The 21,013-nt window shown below is 37.3% G+C and overlaps 3 protein-coding genes across 3 annotated transcripts in view; 2 read left to right on the forward strand and 1 right to left on the reverse strand.

Annotated features, from left to right (window-relative positions):
* LOC123692987 overlaps window positions 1-21,003 on the forward strand; it is a 44,163-nt gene extending 23,160 nt beyond the window's left edge. The window contains exons 6-7 of the mRNA XM_045637853.1: window positions 19,171-19,245; window positions 19,360-21,003. Coding sequence (XP_045493809.1) covers window positions 19,171-19,245; window positions 19,360-20,445 — 1,161 coding nt within the window. The 3' untranslated portion in view covers window positions 20,446-21,003. The remainder of the gene's footprint in view (window positions 1-19,170; window positions 19,246-19,359) is intronic.
* On the forward strand, window positions 12,207-13,833 carry LOC123692999 (fibrinogen silencer-binding protein-like). The gene is made up of 4 exons (XM_045637867.1): window positions 12,207-12,680; window positions 13,132-13,284; window positions 13,370-13,489; window positions 13,596-13,833. The coding sequence occupies exons 1-4, from the start codon at window positions 12,209-12,211 to the stop codon at window positions 13,796-13,798; spliced, it is 948 nt and encodes a 315-aa protein (XP_045493823.1). The 5' UTR covers window positions 12,207-12,208; the 3' UTR covers window positions 13,799-13,833.
* LOC123692995 (putative nuclease HARBI1) lies at window positions 13,791-16,256 on the reverse strand. Its single transcript, XM_045637860.1, has 3 exons — window positions 14,952-16,256; window positions 14,572-14,849; window positions 13,791-14,406 (listed from the first exon to the last, which is right to left on the reverse strand). Exons 1-3 carry the CDS (start codon window positions 15,158-15,160, stop codon window positions 13,835-13,837), a joined length of 1,059 nt encoding a protein of 352 aa, XP_045493816.1. The 5' UTR covers window positions 15,161-16,256; the 3' UTR covers window positions 13,791-13,834.
* Window positions 21,004-21,013: the final 10 nt, after the last annotated feature.

Raw genomic sequence — 21,013 nt, forward strand, 5'->3', positions numbered from 1 at the left:
GCCAACAAAGCCCCACATCACAAATCTCTACATCGCGTACGCAACCAACAGCTGGTCCAGACACAGTTGCAAGACTAGAAAAGGGCATCCACCGAATAGAAGAAGCTGTTAGAGTTTTAACGTCTTATACAGCTAAGACAACGGGGCGCGAGGTCTCCACACCTGCTACCTCAACCCCATCTCAGCCACGCTTATCGGGTATACCATCCACATCAGGAACTTACCAGAGGGTACTCGATTCCGATAGCGAGGAAGAGGTGATTGTGGAATGACACAGTATCGGCAGCAAGTACAAGTTTAGAAAAAAAAAAAAAAAAAAAAAAAGCCTTTTCATAACAGTATTAACATTATATTTCTTATTGTCATAACGTTTCACCAATTGTTTCCAGGCTTCCAAATAATTTTGATCCGTTGTAGCATAATTATTCAAATAAGTTGCAGCTTCTCCGGTTAAACTGGATTTCAAATAATGAAATTTTTCAACATTGCTCAAAGATGCATTATTCTGAACAATAGAAATGTGCATGTCATGAAACGCTTGCCAATCTTCATACTTTCCACTGAATGTTTGTAGCTGTATGGTGGGAAGTTTCACTTCTTCTTTAGTTACACTAGGAATATTATTACTGCTTTTAGGTACAGTTGCACAGGCATCTTTTAAGACACATTTAAACGTTGTGTAGAATTCCTCAAATTCTTCATATAAATCATCCGAGAAATACTTAGTCTTAGACTTTTCCGCTGCAGATATTGAAGCAATAATCTTCCGATGACCAGCTTTAAATTCTCATACAAGTGACATTTGTTCAAGTGACATTTACATAAAGCCGATATCACGTAATCAACTGATATCATGACTAATAAAACACCAATCACGCTAATCTCTCAAATCCTAAACGAGGTTAAGCTAAGGTTTGAAGAGGAATTGGAGCCGGAGGACCCGAAGTTGACAATCATCCACACTATAACTCCAGAACAACTACACTCGTCTGGGTATATAAGGTCAAACTCTAAGACTAAGATAAAAGCCTTGATTGAGGAGTACATCGCCAATTACATTTCACAGAAGAGGCGAACTAGAGCCACACTCGGAACAACGTTCACTGAGTCTCTCAGAAAAGACGCGGGAATGCCTTCGAAGCCCATAGAAGAGGAAAGCCAGACAGGATCCTCTCGAGAGGCAATCGATCCCACGAGAAGGATGTTAGTCTTGCCACAGTCCTCGAAAGGCATTCCACAGGCATCCCACGGAAGCGAGAGCAGTTTCGAGGATGAACTTGAAACCGATCCGCAGCAGACTGAGATCAACAAAAAGTTCCCTGCTCTGCCTCGAACACACTGTCCGAAGACTTTATTTATAGGAAATATGCAGTATTCCTACCTAAATAGTCTCTACAACACGGACAGAGGCTCCTACCCACGGAAATGGAACCACCTCAAAAACACGGATCCGGACCAAGCCTGGCACTCGCTGAACCAGACTATGATTATATTTCTGAACTCAAGATGGGAGAAGCAGGGAGTTAAACTAGGAACTGACGAAACTCCAGTCGATACAATGAGCTATCACGACCTCAAGGCTTCTATAATCAGGACCATCAACGAAGCCCAGACAAGCCAACAAAGCCCCACATCACAAATCTCTACATCGCGTACGCAACCAACAGCTGGTCCAGACACAGTTGCAAGACTAGAAAAGGGCATCCACCGAATAGAAGAAGCTGTTAGAGTTTTAACGTCTTATGCCCGGTTCCTATATTCAACGGATCGTCATAGTATCAAAGCTACTATCCGTTTTTCTAGAACTAACTACGAGTCGTTATTACCGTTCCACAATTTTATTTCTTGACGTGCTATCGACGGACATCCGTTGGTCATAAAAATACCGAGCCCTCTTCACTCACAGATGTGCATTTCGTTATAAGCCAAATTGAAATTAAAATAACACAAAATTCAGGACAAAATAAGTTAAATATACAGCCGAATTATAAACTTTAAGAATAAAGTTTCTTATTAATAAAGAACTAATACTAAAGAACTATATATTTGTAGACATCTGCGTGATAATTTTCCTTCTAAACAACCTAATGCGTTACACAGAAAGCAAAAACGGAACGTTTTTCTCGCGCACGCGTGCATTGCTTGTCAGTTGTCAAATTATTGTCATTCATTGTTGATTGATGATTAATTGTCAAGTTTTATAATTAAAGAATAACAATACAACGACCACTGTTTATATATTTATTAAAAATGGATATTACGCCGGTAAGTACGCCTTTATATTTCTTCTTTAAAATCGTCTGCCGCTTACTTTTTGCTTCGGACACTTTTAAAGTCAAACATATATTTCTGTTACAGAAATCGAAGAAGGCTATGAGTAAAGACGAGATTGCTCAATTATTATAACCAGTAAGGAGACTAATGAATAAACGAATAAATTAAAGGATGAATGTTGGACTTCGTTGACCAACACATTTAATGCAAAAATTGGTCAAATACCTACCAGGAAAACTTTTTATTTTCAGCCAAAAAATTCAAACATAATAAGGATGATGGACAAATATTATGAAGAAATAATTGAAATACTGAACACACAATAATTGAAATACTGAACACACAATAACTAATTAATTTTTGTATATTATTAAGCAATATATCTAGACATACGGTAGAAAAAGAATTTTTTAGGTAGTGCTAAATGTAAATCTTATGTAAAAAATGTATTTAGTTCAGAGAGCCTATTACAGCGTTAAGGAATATAATATAGAAGATGATAATCGATGGAGGGTTGTCGTGTAAGAATCACAGGACAGTTCTTTGGCATATATTATGTAGTTACATATTACTATGTAAAATTAAACTGTAATAAAGAAATAAAACTTTTCTTCCATTTTATTATGTACTTTTATTTATTTTTTATTATTTACAATACAATGTTTAAAAAATTGATTTCTACATTGCAAACATAGACATACATATAAATATACTAGTGGTCCGCCCCGGCTTCGCCCTTGAAATACTGAACACACAATAACTAATTAATTTTTGTATATTATTAAGCAATATATCTAGACACACGGTAGAAAAAGAATTTGTTAGTGCTAAATGTAAATCTTATGTAAAAAATGTATTTAGTTCAGAGAGCCTATTACAGCGTTAAGGAATATAATATAGAAGATGATAATCGATGGAGGGTTGTCGCATAAGAATCACAGGACAGTTCTTTGGCATATATTATGTAGTTACATATTACTATGTAAAATTAAACATAGTTATAAAGAAATAAAACTTTTATTCCATTTTATTATGTACTTTTATTTATTTTTTATTATTTACAATACAATGTTTAAAAAATTGATTTCTACATTGCAAACATAGACACATATATATACTAGTGGTCCGCCCCGGCTTCGCCCTTGGTACATGTTTATGTTTTCTTTCCATAATAACCATCCTCGTACTTCAAGGAACAATATAAAAAAATAATTATCGAAATCGGTCCACCCGTTCACGCGTGATGCCGTGACCAAGGGAAATAGGTCTGCCACTGATATCGATATTGTGCCTAAAGCATAGAACCTCAGCGTCAACAGTAATTGATGTTATGGAGATACCCCATGATTCCTGAAATGACAACATAAATTAGGTATGTAATAAGGTTAGACGTGTTTGGTATAATATTAATGCCTCCATTAAACTAACCTGGCTCCTTTTATTCGTACGTCTGGATAAATTTCAAGAAGTAATTGTTCAACAGATTCTTTATCAAGTCGAAATCTCAATTGAAATTCGTGAGAATCCAGGGTCGCAAAAAAATCCACTCCTTCTCTTTATTATATACTCTTTCACGCCCACTATCTTCTTCCGAAATTCGATATAATATTAAACACTTCTCTATCACTATCTGAACTACACATTTCGATATTGAAGCGGAAACAATGAAATAGTAAGAATTTAACCGCCCGAAATCGACGGGTAAACAAAATGCTATACGAATAGTAACTTTGACAGCTTAATGACATTAAAAATATTTATAGGAACGCGATAAACTGTCTTCTCCATACAATATGCTTACCGTTCGTTAATAGTAACCCTCCCATCCGTCAGTAGGAAGCCGTCGGTAAGTTGCTTGACGAGACGTTTTTTATAGGAACGATTTTCGCTTACGCTTGGTTAACTAAACTACTATTCGTAACTAAAACGGATCGTTTTTCAAATATAGGAACCGGGCATTATACAGCTAAGACAACGGGGCGCGAGGTCTCCACACCTGCTACCTCAACCCCATCTCAGCCACGCTTATCGGGTATACCATCCACATCAGGAACTTACCAGAGGGTACTCGATTCCGATAGCGAGGAAGAGGTGATTGTGGAATGACACAGTATCGGCAGCAAGTACAAGTTTAGAAAAAAAAAAAAAAAAAAAAGCCTTTTCATAACAGTATTAACATTATATTTCTTATTGTCATAACGTTTCACCAATTGTTTCCAGGCTTCCAAATAATTTTGATCCGTTGTAGCATAATTATTCAAATAAGTTGCAGCTTCTCCGGTTAAACTGGATTTCAAATAATGAAATTTTTCAACATTGCTCAAAGATGCATTATTCTGAACAATAGAAATGTGCATGTCATGAAACGCTTGCCAATCTTCATACTTTCCACTGAATGTTTGTAGCTGTATGGTGGGAAGTTTCACTTCTTCTTTAGTTACACTAGGAATATTATTACTGCTTTTAGGTACAGTTGCACAGGCATCTTTTAAGACACATTTAAACGTTGTGTAGAATTCCTCAAATTCTTCATATAAATCATCCGAGAAATACTTAGTCTTAGACTTTTCCGCTGCAGATATTGAAGCAATAATCTTCCGATGACCAGCTTTAAATTCTCATACAAGTGACATTTGTTCAAGTGACATTTACATAAAGCCGATATCACGTAATCAACTGATATCATGACTAATAAAACACCAATCACGTTAATCTCTCAAATCCTAAACGAGGTTAAGCTAAGGTTTGAAGAGGAATTGGAGCCGGAGGACCCGAAGTTGACAATCATCCACACTATAACTCCAGAACAACTACACTCGTCTGGGTATATAAGGTCAAACTCTAAGACTAAGATAAAAGCCTTGATTGAGGAGTACATCGCCAATTACATTTCACAGAAGAGGCGAACTAGAGCCACACTCGGAACAACGTTCACTGAGTCTCTCAGAAAAGACGCGGGAATGCCTTCGAAGCCCATAGAAGAGGAAAGCCAGACAGGATCCTCTCGAGAGGCAATCGATCCCACGAGAAGGATGTTAGTCTTGCCACAGTCCTCGAAAGGCATTCCACAGGCATCCCACGGAAGCGAGAGCAGTTTCGAGGATGAACTTGAAACCGATCCGCAGCAGACTGAGATCAACAAAAAGTTCCCTGCTCTGCCTCGAACACACTGTCCGAAGACTTTATTTATAGGAAATATGCAGTATTCCTACCTAAATAGTCTCTACAACACGGACAGAGGCTCCTACCCACGGAAATGGAACCACCTCAAAAACACGGATCCGGACCAAGCCTGGCACTCGCTGAACCAGACTATGATTATATTTCTGAACTCAAGATGGGAGAAGCAGGGAGTTAAACTAGGAACTGACGAAACTCCAGTCGATACAATGAGCTATCACGACCTCAAGGCTTCTATAATCAGGACCATCAACGAAGCCCAGACAAGCCAACAAAGCCCCACATCACAAATCTCTACATCGCGTACGCAACCAACAGCTGGTCCAGACACAGTTGCAAGACTAGAAAAGGGCATCCACCGAATAGAAGAAGCTGTTAGAGTTTTAACGTCTTATACAGCTAAGACAACGGGGCGCGAGGTCTCCACACCTGCTACCTCAACCCCATCTCAGCCACGCTTATCGGGTATACCATCCACATCAGGAACTTACCAGAGGGTACTCGATTCCGATAGCGAGGAAGAGGTGATTGTGGAATGACACAGTATCGGCAGCAAGTACAAGTTTAGAAAAAAAAAAAAAAAAAAAAAAAAGCCTTTTCATAACAGTATTAACATTATATTTCTTATTGTCATAACGTTTCACCAATTGTTTCCAGGCTTCCAAATAATTTTGATCCGTTGTAGCATAATTATTCAAATAAGTTGCAGCTTCTCCGGTTAAACTGGATTTCAAATAATGAAATTTTTCAACATTGCTCAAAGATGCATTATTCTGAACAATAGAAATGTGCATGTCATGAAACGCTTGCCAATCTTCATACTTTCCACTGAATGTTTGTAGCTGTATGGTGGGAAGTTTCACTTCTTCTTTAGTTACACTAGGAATATTATTACTGCTTTTAGGTACAGTTGCACAGGCATCTTTTAAGACACATTTAAACGTTGTGTAGAATTCCTCAAATTCTTCATATAAATCATCCGAGAAATACTTAGTCTTAGACTTTTCCGCTGCAGATATTGAAGCAATAATCTTCCGATGACCAGCTTTAAATTCTCATACAAGTGACATTTGTTCAAGTGACATTTACATAAAGCCGATATCACGTAATCAACTGATATCATGACTAATAAAACACCAATCACGCTAATCTCTCAAATCCTAAACGAGGTTAAGCTAAGGTTTGAAGAGGAATTGGAGCCGGAGGACCCGAAGTTGACAATCATCCACACTATAACTCCAGAACAACTACACTCGTCTGGGTATATAAGGTCAAACTCTAAGACTAAGATAAAAGCCTTGATTGAGGAGTACATCGCCAATTACATTTCACAGAAGAGGCGAACTAGAGCCACACTCGGAACAACGTTCACTGAGTCTCTCAGAAAAGACGCGGGAATGCCTTCGAAGCCCATAGAAGAGGAAAGCCAGACAGGATCCTCTCGAGAGGCAATCGATCCCACGAGAAGGATGTTAGTCTTGCCACAGTCCTCGAAAGGCATTCCACAGGCATCCCACGGAAGCGAGAGCAGTTTCGAGGATGAACTTGAAACCGATCCGCAGCAGACTGAGATCAACAAAAAGTTCCCTGCTCTGCCTCGAACACACTGTCCGAAGACTTTATTTATAGGAAATATGCAGTATTCCTACCTAAATAGTCTCTACAACACGGACAGAGGCTCCTACCCACGGAAATGGAACCACCTCAAAAACACGGATCCGGACCAAGCCTGGCACTCGCTGAACCAGACTATGATTATATTTCTGAACTCAAGATGGGAGAAGCAGGGAGTTAAACTAGGAACTGACGAAACTCCAGTCGATACAATGAGCTATCACGACCTCAAGGCTTCTATAATCAGGACCATCAACGAAGCCCAGACAAGCCAACAAAGCCCCACATCACAAATCTCTACATCGCGTACGCAACCAACAGCTGGTCCAGACACAGTTGCAAGACTAGAAAAGGGCATCCACCGAATAGAAGAAGCTGTTAGAGTTTTAACGTCTTATACAGCTAAGACAACGGGGCGCGAGGTCTCCACACCTGCTACCTCAACCCCATCTCAGCCACGCTTATCGGGTATACCATCCACATCAGGAACTTACCAGAGGGTACTCGATTCCGATAGCGAGGAAGAGGTGATTGTGGAATGACACAGTATCGGCAGCAAGTACAAGTTTAGAAAAAAAAAAAAAAAAAAAAAAGCCTTTTCATAACAGTATTAACATTATATTTCTTATTGTCATAACGTTTCACCAATTGTTTCCAGGCTTCCAAATAATTTTGATCCGTTGTAGCATAATTATTCAAATAAGTTGCAGCTTCTCCGGTTAAACTGGATTTCAAATAATGAAATTTTTCAACATTGCTCAAAGATGCATTATTCTGAACAATAGAAATGTGCATGTCATGAAACGCTTGCCAATCTTCATACTTTCCACTGAATGTTTGTAGCTGTATGGTGGGAAGTTTCACTTCTTCTTTAGTTACACTAGGAATATTATTACTGCTTTTAGGTACAGTTGCACAGGCATCTTTTAAGACACATTTAAACGTTGTGTAGAATTCCTCAAATTCTTCATATAAATCATCCGAGAAATACTTAGTCTTAGACTTTTCCGCTGCAGATATTGAAGCAATAATCTTCCGATGACCAGCTTTAAATTCTCATACAAGTGACATTTGTTCAAGTGACATTTACATAAAGCCGATATCACGTAATCAACTGATATCATGACTAATAAAACACCAATCACGCTAATCTCTCAAATCCTAAACGAGGTTAAGCTAAGGTTTGAAGAGGAATTGGAGCCGGAGGACCCGAAGTTGACAATCATCCACACTATAACTCCAGAACAACTACACTCGTCTGGGTATATAAGGTCAAACTCTAAGACTAAGATAAAAGCCTTGATTGAGGAGTACATCGCCAATTACATTTCACAGAAGAGGCGAACTAGAGCCACACTCGGAACAACGTTCACTGAGTCTCTCAGAAAAGACGCGGGAATGCCTTCGAAGCCCATAGAAGAGGAAAGCCAGACAGGATCCTCTCGAGAGGCAATCGATCCCACGAGAAGGATGTTAGTCTTGCCACAGTCCTCGAAAGGCATTCCACAGGCATCCCACGGAAGCGAGAGCAGTTTCGAGGATGAACTTGAAACCGATCCGCAGCAGACTGAGATCAACAAAAAGTTCCCTGCTCTGCCTCGAACACACTGTCCGAAGACTTTATTTATAGGAAATATGCAGTATTCCTACCTAAATAGTCTCTACAACACGGACAGAGGCTCCTACCCACGGAAATGGAACCACCTCAAAAACACGGATCCGGACCAAGCCTGGCACTCGCTGAACCAGACTATGATTATATTTCTGAACTCAAGATGGGAGAAGCAGGGAGTTAAACTAGGAACTGACGAAACTCCAGTCGATACAATGAGCTATCACGACCTCAAGGCTTCTATAATCAGGACCATCAACGAAGCCCAGACAAGCCAACAAAGCCCCACATCACAAATCTCTACATCGCGTACGCAACCAACAGCTGGTCCAGACACAGTTGCAAGACTAGAAAAGGGCATCCACCGAATAGAAGAAGCTGTTAGAGTTTTAACGTCTTATACAGCTAAGACAACGGGGCGCGAGGTCTCCACACCTGCTACCTCAACCCCATCTCAGCCACGCTTATCGGGTATACCATCCACATCAGGAACTTACCAGAGGGTACTCGATTCCGATAGCGAGGAAGAGGTGATTGTGGAATGACACAGTATCGGCAGCAAGTACAAGTTTAGAAAAAAAAAAAAAAAAAAAAAAAAGCCTTTTCATAACAGTATTAACATTATATTTCTTATTGTCATAACGTTTCACCAATTGTTTCCAGGCTTCCAAATAATTTTGATCCGTTGTAGCATAATTATTCAAATAAGTTGCAGCTTCTCCGGTTAAACTGGATTTCAAATAATGAAATTTTTCAACATTGCTCAAAGATGCATTATTCTGAACAATAGAAATGTGCATGTCATGAAACGCTTGCCAATCTTCATACTTTCCACTGAATGTTTGTAGCTGTATGGTGGGAAGTTTCACTTCTTCTTTAGTTACACTAGGAATATTATTACTGCTTTTAGGTACAGTTGCACAGGCATCTTTTAAGACACATTTAAACGTTGTGTAGAATTCCTCAAATTCTTCATATAAATCATCCGAGAAATACTTAGTCTTAGACTTTTCCGCTGCAGATATTGAAGCAATAATCTTCCGATGACCAGCTTTAAATTCTCATACAAGTGACATTTGTTCAAGTGACATTTACATAAAGCCGATATCACGTAATCAACTGATATCATGACTAATAAAACACCAATCACGTTAATCTCTCAAATCCTAAACGAGGTTAAGCTAAGGTTTGAAGAGGAATTGGAGCCGGAGGACCCGAAGTTGACAATCATCCACACTATAACTCCAGAACAACTACACTCGTCTGGGTATATAAGGTCAAACTCTAAGACTAAGATAAAAGCCTTGATTGAGGAGTACATCGCCAATTACATTTCACAGAAGAGGCGAACTAGAGCCACACTCGGAACAACGTTCACTGAGTCTCTCAGAAAAGACGCGGGAATGCCTTCGAAGCCCATAGAAGAGGAAAGCCAGACAGGATCCTCTCGAGAGGCAATCGATCCCACGAGAAGGATGTTAGTCTTGCCACAGTCCTCGAAAGGCATTCCACAGGCATCCCACGGAAGCGAGAGCAGTTTCGAGGATGAACTTGAAACCGATCCGCAGCAGACTGAGATCAACAAAAAGTTCCCTGCTCTGCCTCGAACACACTGTCCGAAGACTTTATTTATAGGAAATATGCAGTATTCCTACCTAAATAGTCTCTACAACACGGACAGAGGCTCCTACCCACGGAAATGGAACCACCTCAAAAACACGGATCCGGACCAAGCCTGGCACTCGCTGAACCAGACTATGATTATATTTCTGAACTCAAGATGGGAGAAGCAGGGAGTTAAACTAGGAACTGACGAAACTCCAGTCGATACAATGAGCTATCACGACCTCAAGGCTTCTATAATCAGGACCATCAACGAAGCCCAGACAAGCCAACAAAGCCCCACATCACAAATCTCTACATCGCGTACGCAACCAACAGCTGGTCCAGACACAGTTGCAAGACTAGAAAAGGGCATCCACCGAATAGAAGAAGCTGTTAGAGTTTTAACGTCTTATACAGCTAAGACAACGGGGCGCGAGGTCTCCACACCTGCTACCTCAACCCCATCTCAGCCACGCTTATCGGGTATACCATCCACATCAGGAACTTACCAGAGGGTACTCGATTCCGATAGCGAGGAAGAGGTGATTGTGGAATGACACAGTATCGGCAGCAAGTACAAGTTTAGAAAAAAAAAAAAAAAAAAAAGCCTTTTCATAACAGTATTAACATTATATTTCTTATTGTCATAACGTTTCACCAATTGTTTCCAGGCTTCCAAATAATTTTGATCCGTTGTAGCATAATTATTCAAATAAGTTGCAGCTTCTCCGGTTAAACTGGATTTCAAATAATGAAATTTTTCAACATTGCTCAAAGATGCATTATTCTGAACAATAGAAATGTGCATGTCATGAAACGCTTGCCAATCTTCATACTTTCCACTGAATGTTTGTAGCTGTATGGTGGGAAGTTTCACTTCTTCTTTAGTTACACTAGGAATATTATTACTGCTTTTAGGTACAGTTGCACAGGCATCTTTTAAGACACATTTAAACGTTGTGTAGAATTCCTCAAATTCTTCATATAAATCATCCGAGAAATACTTAGTCTTAGACTTTTCCGCTGCAGATATTGAAGCAATAATCTTCCGATGACCAGCTTTAAATTCTCTCCATAAGTCTTCCAAATTCTCTAAACGAGTCTCAATATATGATGGTTTAATTCTTTCCTTTGGTGACTTCCGGAAGTTCAGTTCCGCCTTCTTTAATTTCTCAAAAAGGTCATATTGAATTGACATATGTGCTTCCATATTTGTCTAAAATGCAATCTTCTATGTGACAAGCAAAAGTATAAAAAATCTTCTAAGTTCAAAATATACTCGACGAAAAAATTCTAAGTCCTTGACAGAAACTCGATGAAAAATTCTAAGTCCTTGACATGAACTCGAAAAATTCTAAGTCCCAAGCACAGTCATCAAAATTTTTCTAAGTGTCCATTAAATTATTGCAAAATTTTTTAAGCGTCGGATCACTGCAAAATTTACTAAGTCCAGAAAATATTCTAAGTGTTTGAAGAGATGTTCGTAAATTTTCTAAGTGTTAAATCGCTGCAAATTATTCTAAGGGCCTGTTTCACAATCATTAAGTAAAGCTCTGAGTAGTTACTTAACGAGTTAACTACTTGGAGGTTAAATCCTTTCGTTAACTTTTTTGCGTTTCACAATCATCCAATCGGTAAATTAAAGTAAAGAGTAACTAATTAATACTTACTCAAGAGTTTGCTGGCAACATTAGAGTTTAACGTTTCGTTTCAAAGCATTCATAATTTAAGTGATTTTTTTTAAAGTGTAATAAACACAGAATAATCATTAGAAATATTTTTCGTTCAATTACCAAGTATGTAAAGGTACATTGATGTAAAAAATAGTACATTTTAATGTAATGTGACTTATTTTTAACGATGTTTTTAAAATCAATGTTTCTGTAATAACGGAACGCAACGAATTGTCAGTGTCAGTTTTAAATGCTCAACGATTTTGTTTGTCTTTGTAGTTTGTTGGTTTCGTGCCGAAAATCTGAAAAATATTCTGTTAAAATGTCTTTAAAACGGGAAAGAGGTAGTAATTTTACGCGTGAAGAAACTGACACGTTAATTCAACTTGTACTTAAATATAAAAACGTGCTGGAAAACAAAAAAAGTGATGCCGTTACATGGGCGGAAAAAGAACAATGTTGGAAAAAAATAGAAATAAATTTTAACAGTATAAGTAGTGTTCGATTTCGTAGTGCAAAAGCACTAAAAATCAAATACGACGGAATCAAGAGGGATACGAGAAAGAAATCTGCGGCGATCCGGGCAGAAACGTATCGTACGGGAGGCGGTCCAAGTACCGCTCCAATATTGACACCGAGCGAAGAAAAAGTAAAGGACATGATTTTACTTTCAGTGGTTGGAATGGACAGTGTATTTGACTCTGACAAAAAAGCAGAAACAGGTAATAATACTTTTTACTATGTCAAACATATAGTAAACTCATACCTACAGAGGGGTGATTTTCTAACCCCAACATCTATCCCGATCGCTTTCAATTTGACCGGCATTGCTTGTTGTCTACAGCATACTGACACAATCGCTTTAGCAAACAAGCAGTGGTTGTCAAATTGAAAGCGTTCGTGATAGATATTATAGTTAGAAAATTCCCTCTCAGGCTACATTGGACATTTTTAACGTGGTAAAATCATCAAATGAGTCCTCCCACCCCGGGCAGGGCGGGAGGGATTGTCAGACTGCTACTGAATAAAATCCACGGTGCTCCTTCAATAGCCCTTTATGTTCCGGGGTCACTGTAATGAGATAAGTCCCGCGACCAGGCTACATTGGACATAGCTTGAATGTTTACCTGACCTACTAGTGTTAAAATTGGAAATTACTATTTTTATTTATAGAATCTCCTCAACTGATGACCAACCCGAATATAATTGATGAAGATTCTAGAAATTTCACTGAATTTCACCAATCTGAACCTGTAGTTGTTGAAACTATAGAAATGCCTGATGAAACACTTCTGATGCATGAAGAACCAATTTCAAATATTTCATGTGAGTGTTTTCTATTTCTATTACCTACTATTATTATTCCTTGTTTCATTATTACATAATTTTAAAATTTATTTTTTGGATTCAGGTGAAAACGAGAAAAAAATAAGAAAGTTAAACAACTCTGATGATGCCAATGTTGAATCTGTCACAAAATGGTCACAATGGAAACCATCATCTTTACGTACAAAGAAACATCCTGCTTTGTGTGAGTTTTTTGTATTTTTTTCAAATATATTTTAGCCAAAAATAGGTTTCTATATGTGAGTGGTCGACAGCTTGCTCTAAATATATTCATTTACTACTTGTTCCAGGTAAACAGAAACCCAAGAGACCTTTTGAAAAGGTGGCAGAAAGCAAATTGGAAATTGCAGGCATCCAAAAACAACTTCTTGAAGAAGAATTAGAGAACAAACGGAAACAGTGGTTATTTGAAGAAGAAGAACGACAGCACAAAAAAGCAATGTGGGCCTTAGAGAGGCAATTGTTACAAAATAAAATAGATAAAATTTTGTAAATATTTTAATTCAAATAAATTTTTGTACATTGCTATTCATCGTATTAGTGAAGCAAAATAGTCATTTATTATGTTGCTGCGTACACTACTATCCTCTGTATTCTGTGTGCTGCTGTGATATTCCTCCCCGTTGTCAGACTCTTCTGGCCAGTTTTCTTCAAATTGTTCATCTCCCGTATCAATCGCAATATTGTGTAATACTGCACATGCCACAATCACAGCCTGAACTCGTGATATATGCAATATTATTTTTTTGGATAGAACAGGGAACCGATTTTTCCAAACACCGAATGTTCTTTCTACCACATTCCTGGTTCTTATGTGGGATTGATTGTACAGTTGCTCTGCAGGTGTTCTTGGATTTGAGAGGGGTGTTAGAAGATATGAATTATTTTCGTATCCATTATCACCGAGCACTTCACAAGAACCAAATTCTCTATTCATCAATTGTTGCTTTATAAATGAATTATTGAATATAGTTTGATCATGGGTTGCTCCGGGCCATCTAGCTACAATGTCAATTATTTTCAATTTTGCAGTTACCAGAGCTTGAACATTAAAAGAAAAAAATGACTTTCTGTTTCTAAAATTTTCTGCATTTTCTCCACCTAAAAATAAAAATATATATATTAAATTACATCAATTTCAATCTGTACCTACTTATTTAATATGAACTTTGACTGTTATAGGTATGACCCATACAGAACAGATTTTAATTTGTTAGGTAGGTACAGTAATTTGAACTATAACTAAATACAAAAATTTATTCTTACCTGGAGATTTAATAGGTATGTGTGTACAATCAATAGCGGCTATTACTTTGGGAAATCTTGCGATATCATAAAACTCTTGCTGCAGGTGATTCGTGTTTGTAGGAAATTTTATAAATTGTAATCGTAGTCGCGCAATCGCATATGAAACTAACATAACAATGCGACTAGCAGAAGCCTTGCTTACACCAGTGAAGTCACCTACTACGGTAAGGAAACTTCCTGTTGCATAATATCTCAATGTTAATAAAAGACGATCCATAGGCGTAATTGCATAATTCCTGGAACAAGGACACAATACATTAGACAAGGTAGGTGCATAACACAGGCAAAGCACTGAAGTTTAGATGTATATAAATAAATATAGATAGATAAAAACTTACCTCGACGTAGGGGCAGTTATTTTGTCATGTATTAGAGAAAAAACATAATTCACAGCTACTTTAGAGAGTCGAAATCTTATCTTGAAATCAGTATCGTCATATTTTTCCATATTATTTGAACGATTTCGAAATAATGGTTCCCTACGCGGTCCCGTCACCCGATCAAAAAGTTCATCGAATTCGTCTTCAATAATATCAAAAATATCCATTTTAAAACGAAAATAAATTGATAGGCACCACTTTAATTAAATGCGGATCGAAGCGCATTTGAGCTTATAGCATATTAGCTGACATTTGTCGAATTTACTTGTCCAGTAAACGGCTACTTGTCAGTCCATCCGATGATTAATTTACTGATCACATAAAGTGGTGATTAACCTTACTGTGGGATTGTGAAACGCAATTAAGTTGTTTACTGAGCAGTTATGTTCGAAGTAGCTTACTTAGAACTTTACTTAGCGATTGTGAAACAGGCCCTAAGTCCACAAATTAACTTTAACGAAAATTCTAAGTGTTTGAGATTTGTTAATTTTTTCTAAGTCCTAACTTCACTTCACTTCACTTTTACCAAGTCCAATTCCGGGGTTTCGGCACCAATGTTGAATCACTAGGGGATCACTGAATTAAACACTCACAAAACTTGTAAAAAACCAAACTATATTTCATACACCAGTAAAAATACTTATCAAAAATTAAAAACATTTCTATAGCGAGAGTTAATACGCGAGTGAATACACCTAGCGTCATCTGTTGGTCGAACATTGTAACTTTAACCTATGATTAAGTAAACAACTTAAGTATATTTGAAAATGTTCATTTTTTTCATTCCCACTTTTACCAAGGTATAATAAATAGATGAACCGATTTTGATACACTTTATCTAAGAACCAGCTTCGGAAAATATGCTGCCTAACAAAAAAACCGCATCTAATTCGGATTACATGTTAGCGAGCTACCGTGGCACAAACAGACACACACACACACAGACACATAGTGGTCATTTTTGCGTCGGGTTTTAAAAATATAATATGACATAATTTAAAGGACATTTTATGTATAAAATTTACCTAGAAGTAAGCATAATTCTAATTTGATCCCCCACCCCCACCCTTGGGAACTTTCGATATGATCACTTGGACATTTATAGGAATAATAATTGAAACAGATAACTTACGTTTTATCACTTATAACGTACAGTCTATAATAGAATGCCTTAGCAAATGTTCGCCGTGAATACTTAAATGGTCATAACTTTTTTATTTACGAACCGATTGACATGAAATAAACACTAAATGTTAAATGAAGATTACCATAATATATTAGTGAAGACCGCATTTAAATCGGATAAGCCGTTTCTGAGATTAGCGTGTTCAAACATACAGACAAACAGACAAAAATTTTTTTAACTGCAGTTTTGGGTTTGGGATCGATTTAATAATAACACCTACTCATTTTTTTTTACATATTTTGATTGTACAGACACGACTTTTCTAGAATTTTATTAAGTATATTATGTATGTATTGATTGATTGATGACGAGAATCGAGATGTGGTATTTTTTTTACTTTTATCCTAAAACAACATTGTAAAGTATAATATAAAATAAATTTGAATCATATAAATGTTTGTGTATCAGTATTAACACGTTTTAACAAGAAAATGGTGAAATATTTCTTTGTCTGCAACTTCAACTCATTATTTTTAATTGAATTTCAAATAAAAATACGATGTAAATAATACTGTCTTGTTTGCCATTTTTGAGAAATCTTCATTACAAGCCGATTGCGCGCCCGCGAGCGGGAGTACGCGCGAGAGGCCAAACCAATGACCAAAGACTACTATGTATATACGGATATAGACAGGCAAGTCAGCCATTTTTTTTAAACTTGAATGCACTGCCATCTCGTTTCCAGCTGCCGAAACTTTTGAAATCTATATGTATATATGTCGTGGTCATATCGTAGATTTGATCATTTCATGATATGAGTGGCCATTTCACGAAATGGTCGCATATCGTGAAATGGCCAATTTAGTTTGGCCACATCATGATGTGGTTTGGGCAGATCAATGATAAGAAATCGTTTCACGATATGGCCAATTAACGCACGGTTTTTTCATGAAATGACCAAAATTATTTGATCATATCGTAAAATAGTTACATTAATCGTTGGTAGAGGCGCTGCAAGCTCTGTGTTTATGTGATAAGATGGCGGCCGCTGGCGAAAATTAAATTATTCGCAGTTAAAAACTTCATAATTCGTTTAATAACAATATTATGAAGAAAGTCATAGCAAAGAATTTACGACGAAGAGGTACGAGTACTATGGAAAATGTGGATATCTTATATGTATTTTAGAAAAAATGCGACTTAAATAAAATAATTTAAGAAACTACCTACTACCATATTATTATAATTGTTTGTTTTTTAAAAAGCGATCCGCTGCTGCGGCACTAACTTAAATGACATTAAACAAGTTTTTAGAATATAGTTATTCTGAATTTTTTTAATATTTTATGGACTCTTTATATTTTATACGATCTGGCCAAATGTGGATGACCAAATCGTGAAACGTTGACGATTTAACGATCTGATCAAACTATGTTGGCCATTTCACGATATGCGACCATTTCGTGAAATGGCCACTCATATCATGAAATGATCAAATCTACGATATGACCACGACATATATACGCACTAGGTACGTATCTATTCTATACATTTCTGTTTGGCACTTGGTATTCATGGTGAAAAATCTCGATTCTGACGCCAAATTAAAACTTAATGGCTTTTTTGCACAAAATTAAATATAAATAGTTACGTATGCAAAAAAACTGAAAAAAATTGGCGCCACAACCGAGAAGTTCCACCAAAGAAATGAGAAGTAATAAAGAAACCAGTATTTTTAACACGTTGGCGGCTTAGATCATTAAGTAATGGATAACACTCGCAGGCGTTTCCCCTTTTGCAGAGGTATAAGATTATTCGAGTCGAAAAATCTTATGCTTTCAAAAAAACTACTTGCGTAATCGATTACAAACACTCTGCGTATTCGTAAAACATCGAAAGGACGTCTGCGAGTGCTCCGCTAAAAATTCCGTTTTGCACTGTCAAATCTTGCAGAAGCAATTCAAACATGTCGAATATTAAAAAAGATGGAATAACCCTTCATTTGTGTATATTTTTTTATTTTTTTAACGTACATTTCTAATTAAATGCAATTTCTAATAATCGTCGATGTATCGTTTAGCCGTTAGCGATATGATCAAGACAAATAATCGAGTCATGTTTACTCGTTCATTGATGCGGCCCCACGAGACTATCATGGAAAGAAAATATACAAATTTAATCTTTATGAACTAAGAGATAAAGTTGAATTTATAACGCGATAATGAACCGCATTCCTAACGAGACTATCTTTTAAAGAAATACAAATTTAATCTTTATGACGTAAGTTATAAAGTTGAATTTAAAAACTCGTCGCTTAAAAGGTCGTAAATTTTTACGACTTTCGTGACACAAATTATTTTAGTGAATGTGTGATGGTGTTTCAATAGTGTGAGTTACCCTCCCCGCACCAAAATCAGCAGAAAGTTTAGTTAGAACATTTGCCAGCGTACTCCATCCATTACTTAATGATCTAAGGTTGGCGGACATACCTGCTAACAGTCGTTTGAACTTAGATTCAAGGACGCACCTGCCATAGCATTCATTATTTGCTCTATAGTTTTTGACGGAAATGCTATAGCAGGGTTCTTTTAGTATGATTTTGTGACAGCTACACTTTTTCTGTCCAATCTTACGCAATTCGAAGGTGTTTAGTGCCCTATAGCACACAAAAAATGCGCGAGCAAAATTACCCTCCCCCGCTATACCCGCACTTCTCACACACACGCACGCCTTTGTCACGCGGTGTCAATGTATGAAAATTTGTTCAGTCGCGCGGTAACTGCGCCGATGTACAAACGCGTGCGTACGGAGATTTTTCGCGCACACAATTCAGTGTTTCGATAATCGTAAGTAATGTGTTTTGTTGTTTACTAGCATAAAAATAATGTTGTCATATTTTAAGATGATAGTGAATGTATATTACAAGTAAAATTCGATAATTAATACGTAATCAAAGATACACAAGTTTGTTTACTGTTTCTTTTCTTGCACGTCTTATGAAGGTAGGAACCCACCTATATAAATAATTATAAACAGTGGTAAAATTTGCAGATGCCTCCAAAATACAAGAAAAAACGCGACTATCCTGACAATGAGAAGCCTAGATGTAGTGGTGTTTCGGCTAACGTAAGTCTAAGTTATCTAAACATAATATTGATGTATTGTACTCGTAAAGCAGTTACTAGGAACAATGCCTTAGCGTGTAGTCAGTAAAAGTGATATTCGTTTCGTTATTTACAGGTCCCTAGAATTAGAGAGAAAGTCAATCCATTGGATACTGATAAATTACAAAGACTTTTTGAGGAGGCCTCATCGTCATCTCTGAGTGGTTCCAGCGTTCATGACGTTCTCGAAGAATCAGAAAGATCCGCTGACGAGCAAGATCCACGATGCGCTATGAATAGCGATGAGTCTGGTTCTCGGGAACATGATCCATATTCAGATTCTGCTGGAGAATATGGTTCAGACAGTGAATACAATCCAGCTGAAGACCAAACAGTGCTATCCGATTCTTCTGAACATCAGCAAGATCATGGTGATTCTGATCGTACAGTAAGTGATATTCCTAACCAAGAATTTTCAGACATGCAAGCAAACTTACGCATGACCCTAGACCCAACTTTGAACGATGACATCGATCCCATGCCACCAAATTCTACTAGAAGTGTTTTTTATCCTCACTCACCTAACAGAAATCATATAGTTCCAGACGAAACTCTTTCTGCTTCATCTTCCCAAGTATGCGTAGAACCATTGTTATTGCAACAAAGTGCCGATGATATAAGCCCAAATAATAGAGAAGACCCACAAGAACATCACCAGAGTCATCAGAGCCTTTCGTCACCAACAATAAATGTTACGAGTGATTGGGAAGAGAATACCGAACCTAATTTAGAATTTGAGTTTGATGTGACCAATGCAGGAACACAAGTAAACCTAGATGGGACTACAAAACCCATACAGGTTCTAGATTACTTATTTACCGATGAATTGGTTGATTTGATTGTATCCTGCACAAATGCATATGGCGAAGCTTTATGTTCCTCCAACAGACCACATACAAGAGGTTCCCGAATACAAACATTTAAACCTACAGATAAAATAGAAATGAAAAAGTTCTTGGGATTGTGCTTATTACAGGGACACCTTGAATCTCCAAGTATAAGAAAATCTTTCACCATCACCGATCCATTATATTATCATCCCATTTTTTCATACAGCATGTCAGGCAGGCGGTTTGAGCAACTTTTGCGGTGCTTGTGCATTTCTGATTTGGATTCTAAAATCAGAAATGCATGCATGCAAAGTCAAACACTTTGCGAATAAAGTGATAAATAATTTTCAAAACTTGAACCATCCTCACAAAGAACTATCACTGGATGAATTTTTGTTACAGTTCCGGGGACGTTTATCTTTTCGACAGTACATCAAGTCGAAAAAAGCAAGATATGGCATAAAATTCTATACATTAACGACTCATGATGGTTATGTCCTGAATTTCATCATTTATGAAGGAAAAAATACAGTGGATGAAGACGGCGATGGATCAAAAACTGCAAAACTGGTCTTCAAATTAATGGAGCCTTATTTGGATAAAGGACATGAGTTATATATGGATAATTTCTACAACAGCGTAGATTTGTCCAAAAAACTTTTATTTCACAAAACTCAAACGATAGGTACCTTACGAAATGACAGGAAAGGAAATCCGAAGACAATGTTTGGAAAAATTTAAAAGAGGAGATCACGTTTGGAGAAGGAAAGGAAATGTCTATGTATCAATGTGGAAAGATACAAGTAATAACTGCGTTAAAAACAACCGACTTCAAACTTGCACTTGCAAAATTCACAAATACCTACAGACAAAAATGCTCATAAAATAAAAACTACTGGG

This window comes from Colias croceus, chromosome 7 (genome assembly GCF_905220415.1).
Source record: "Colias croceus chromosome 7, ilColCroc2.1".
Lineage (NCBI taxonomy): Eukaryota > Metazoa > Arthropoda > Insecta > Lepidoptera > Pieridae > Colias > Colias croceus.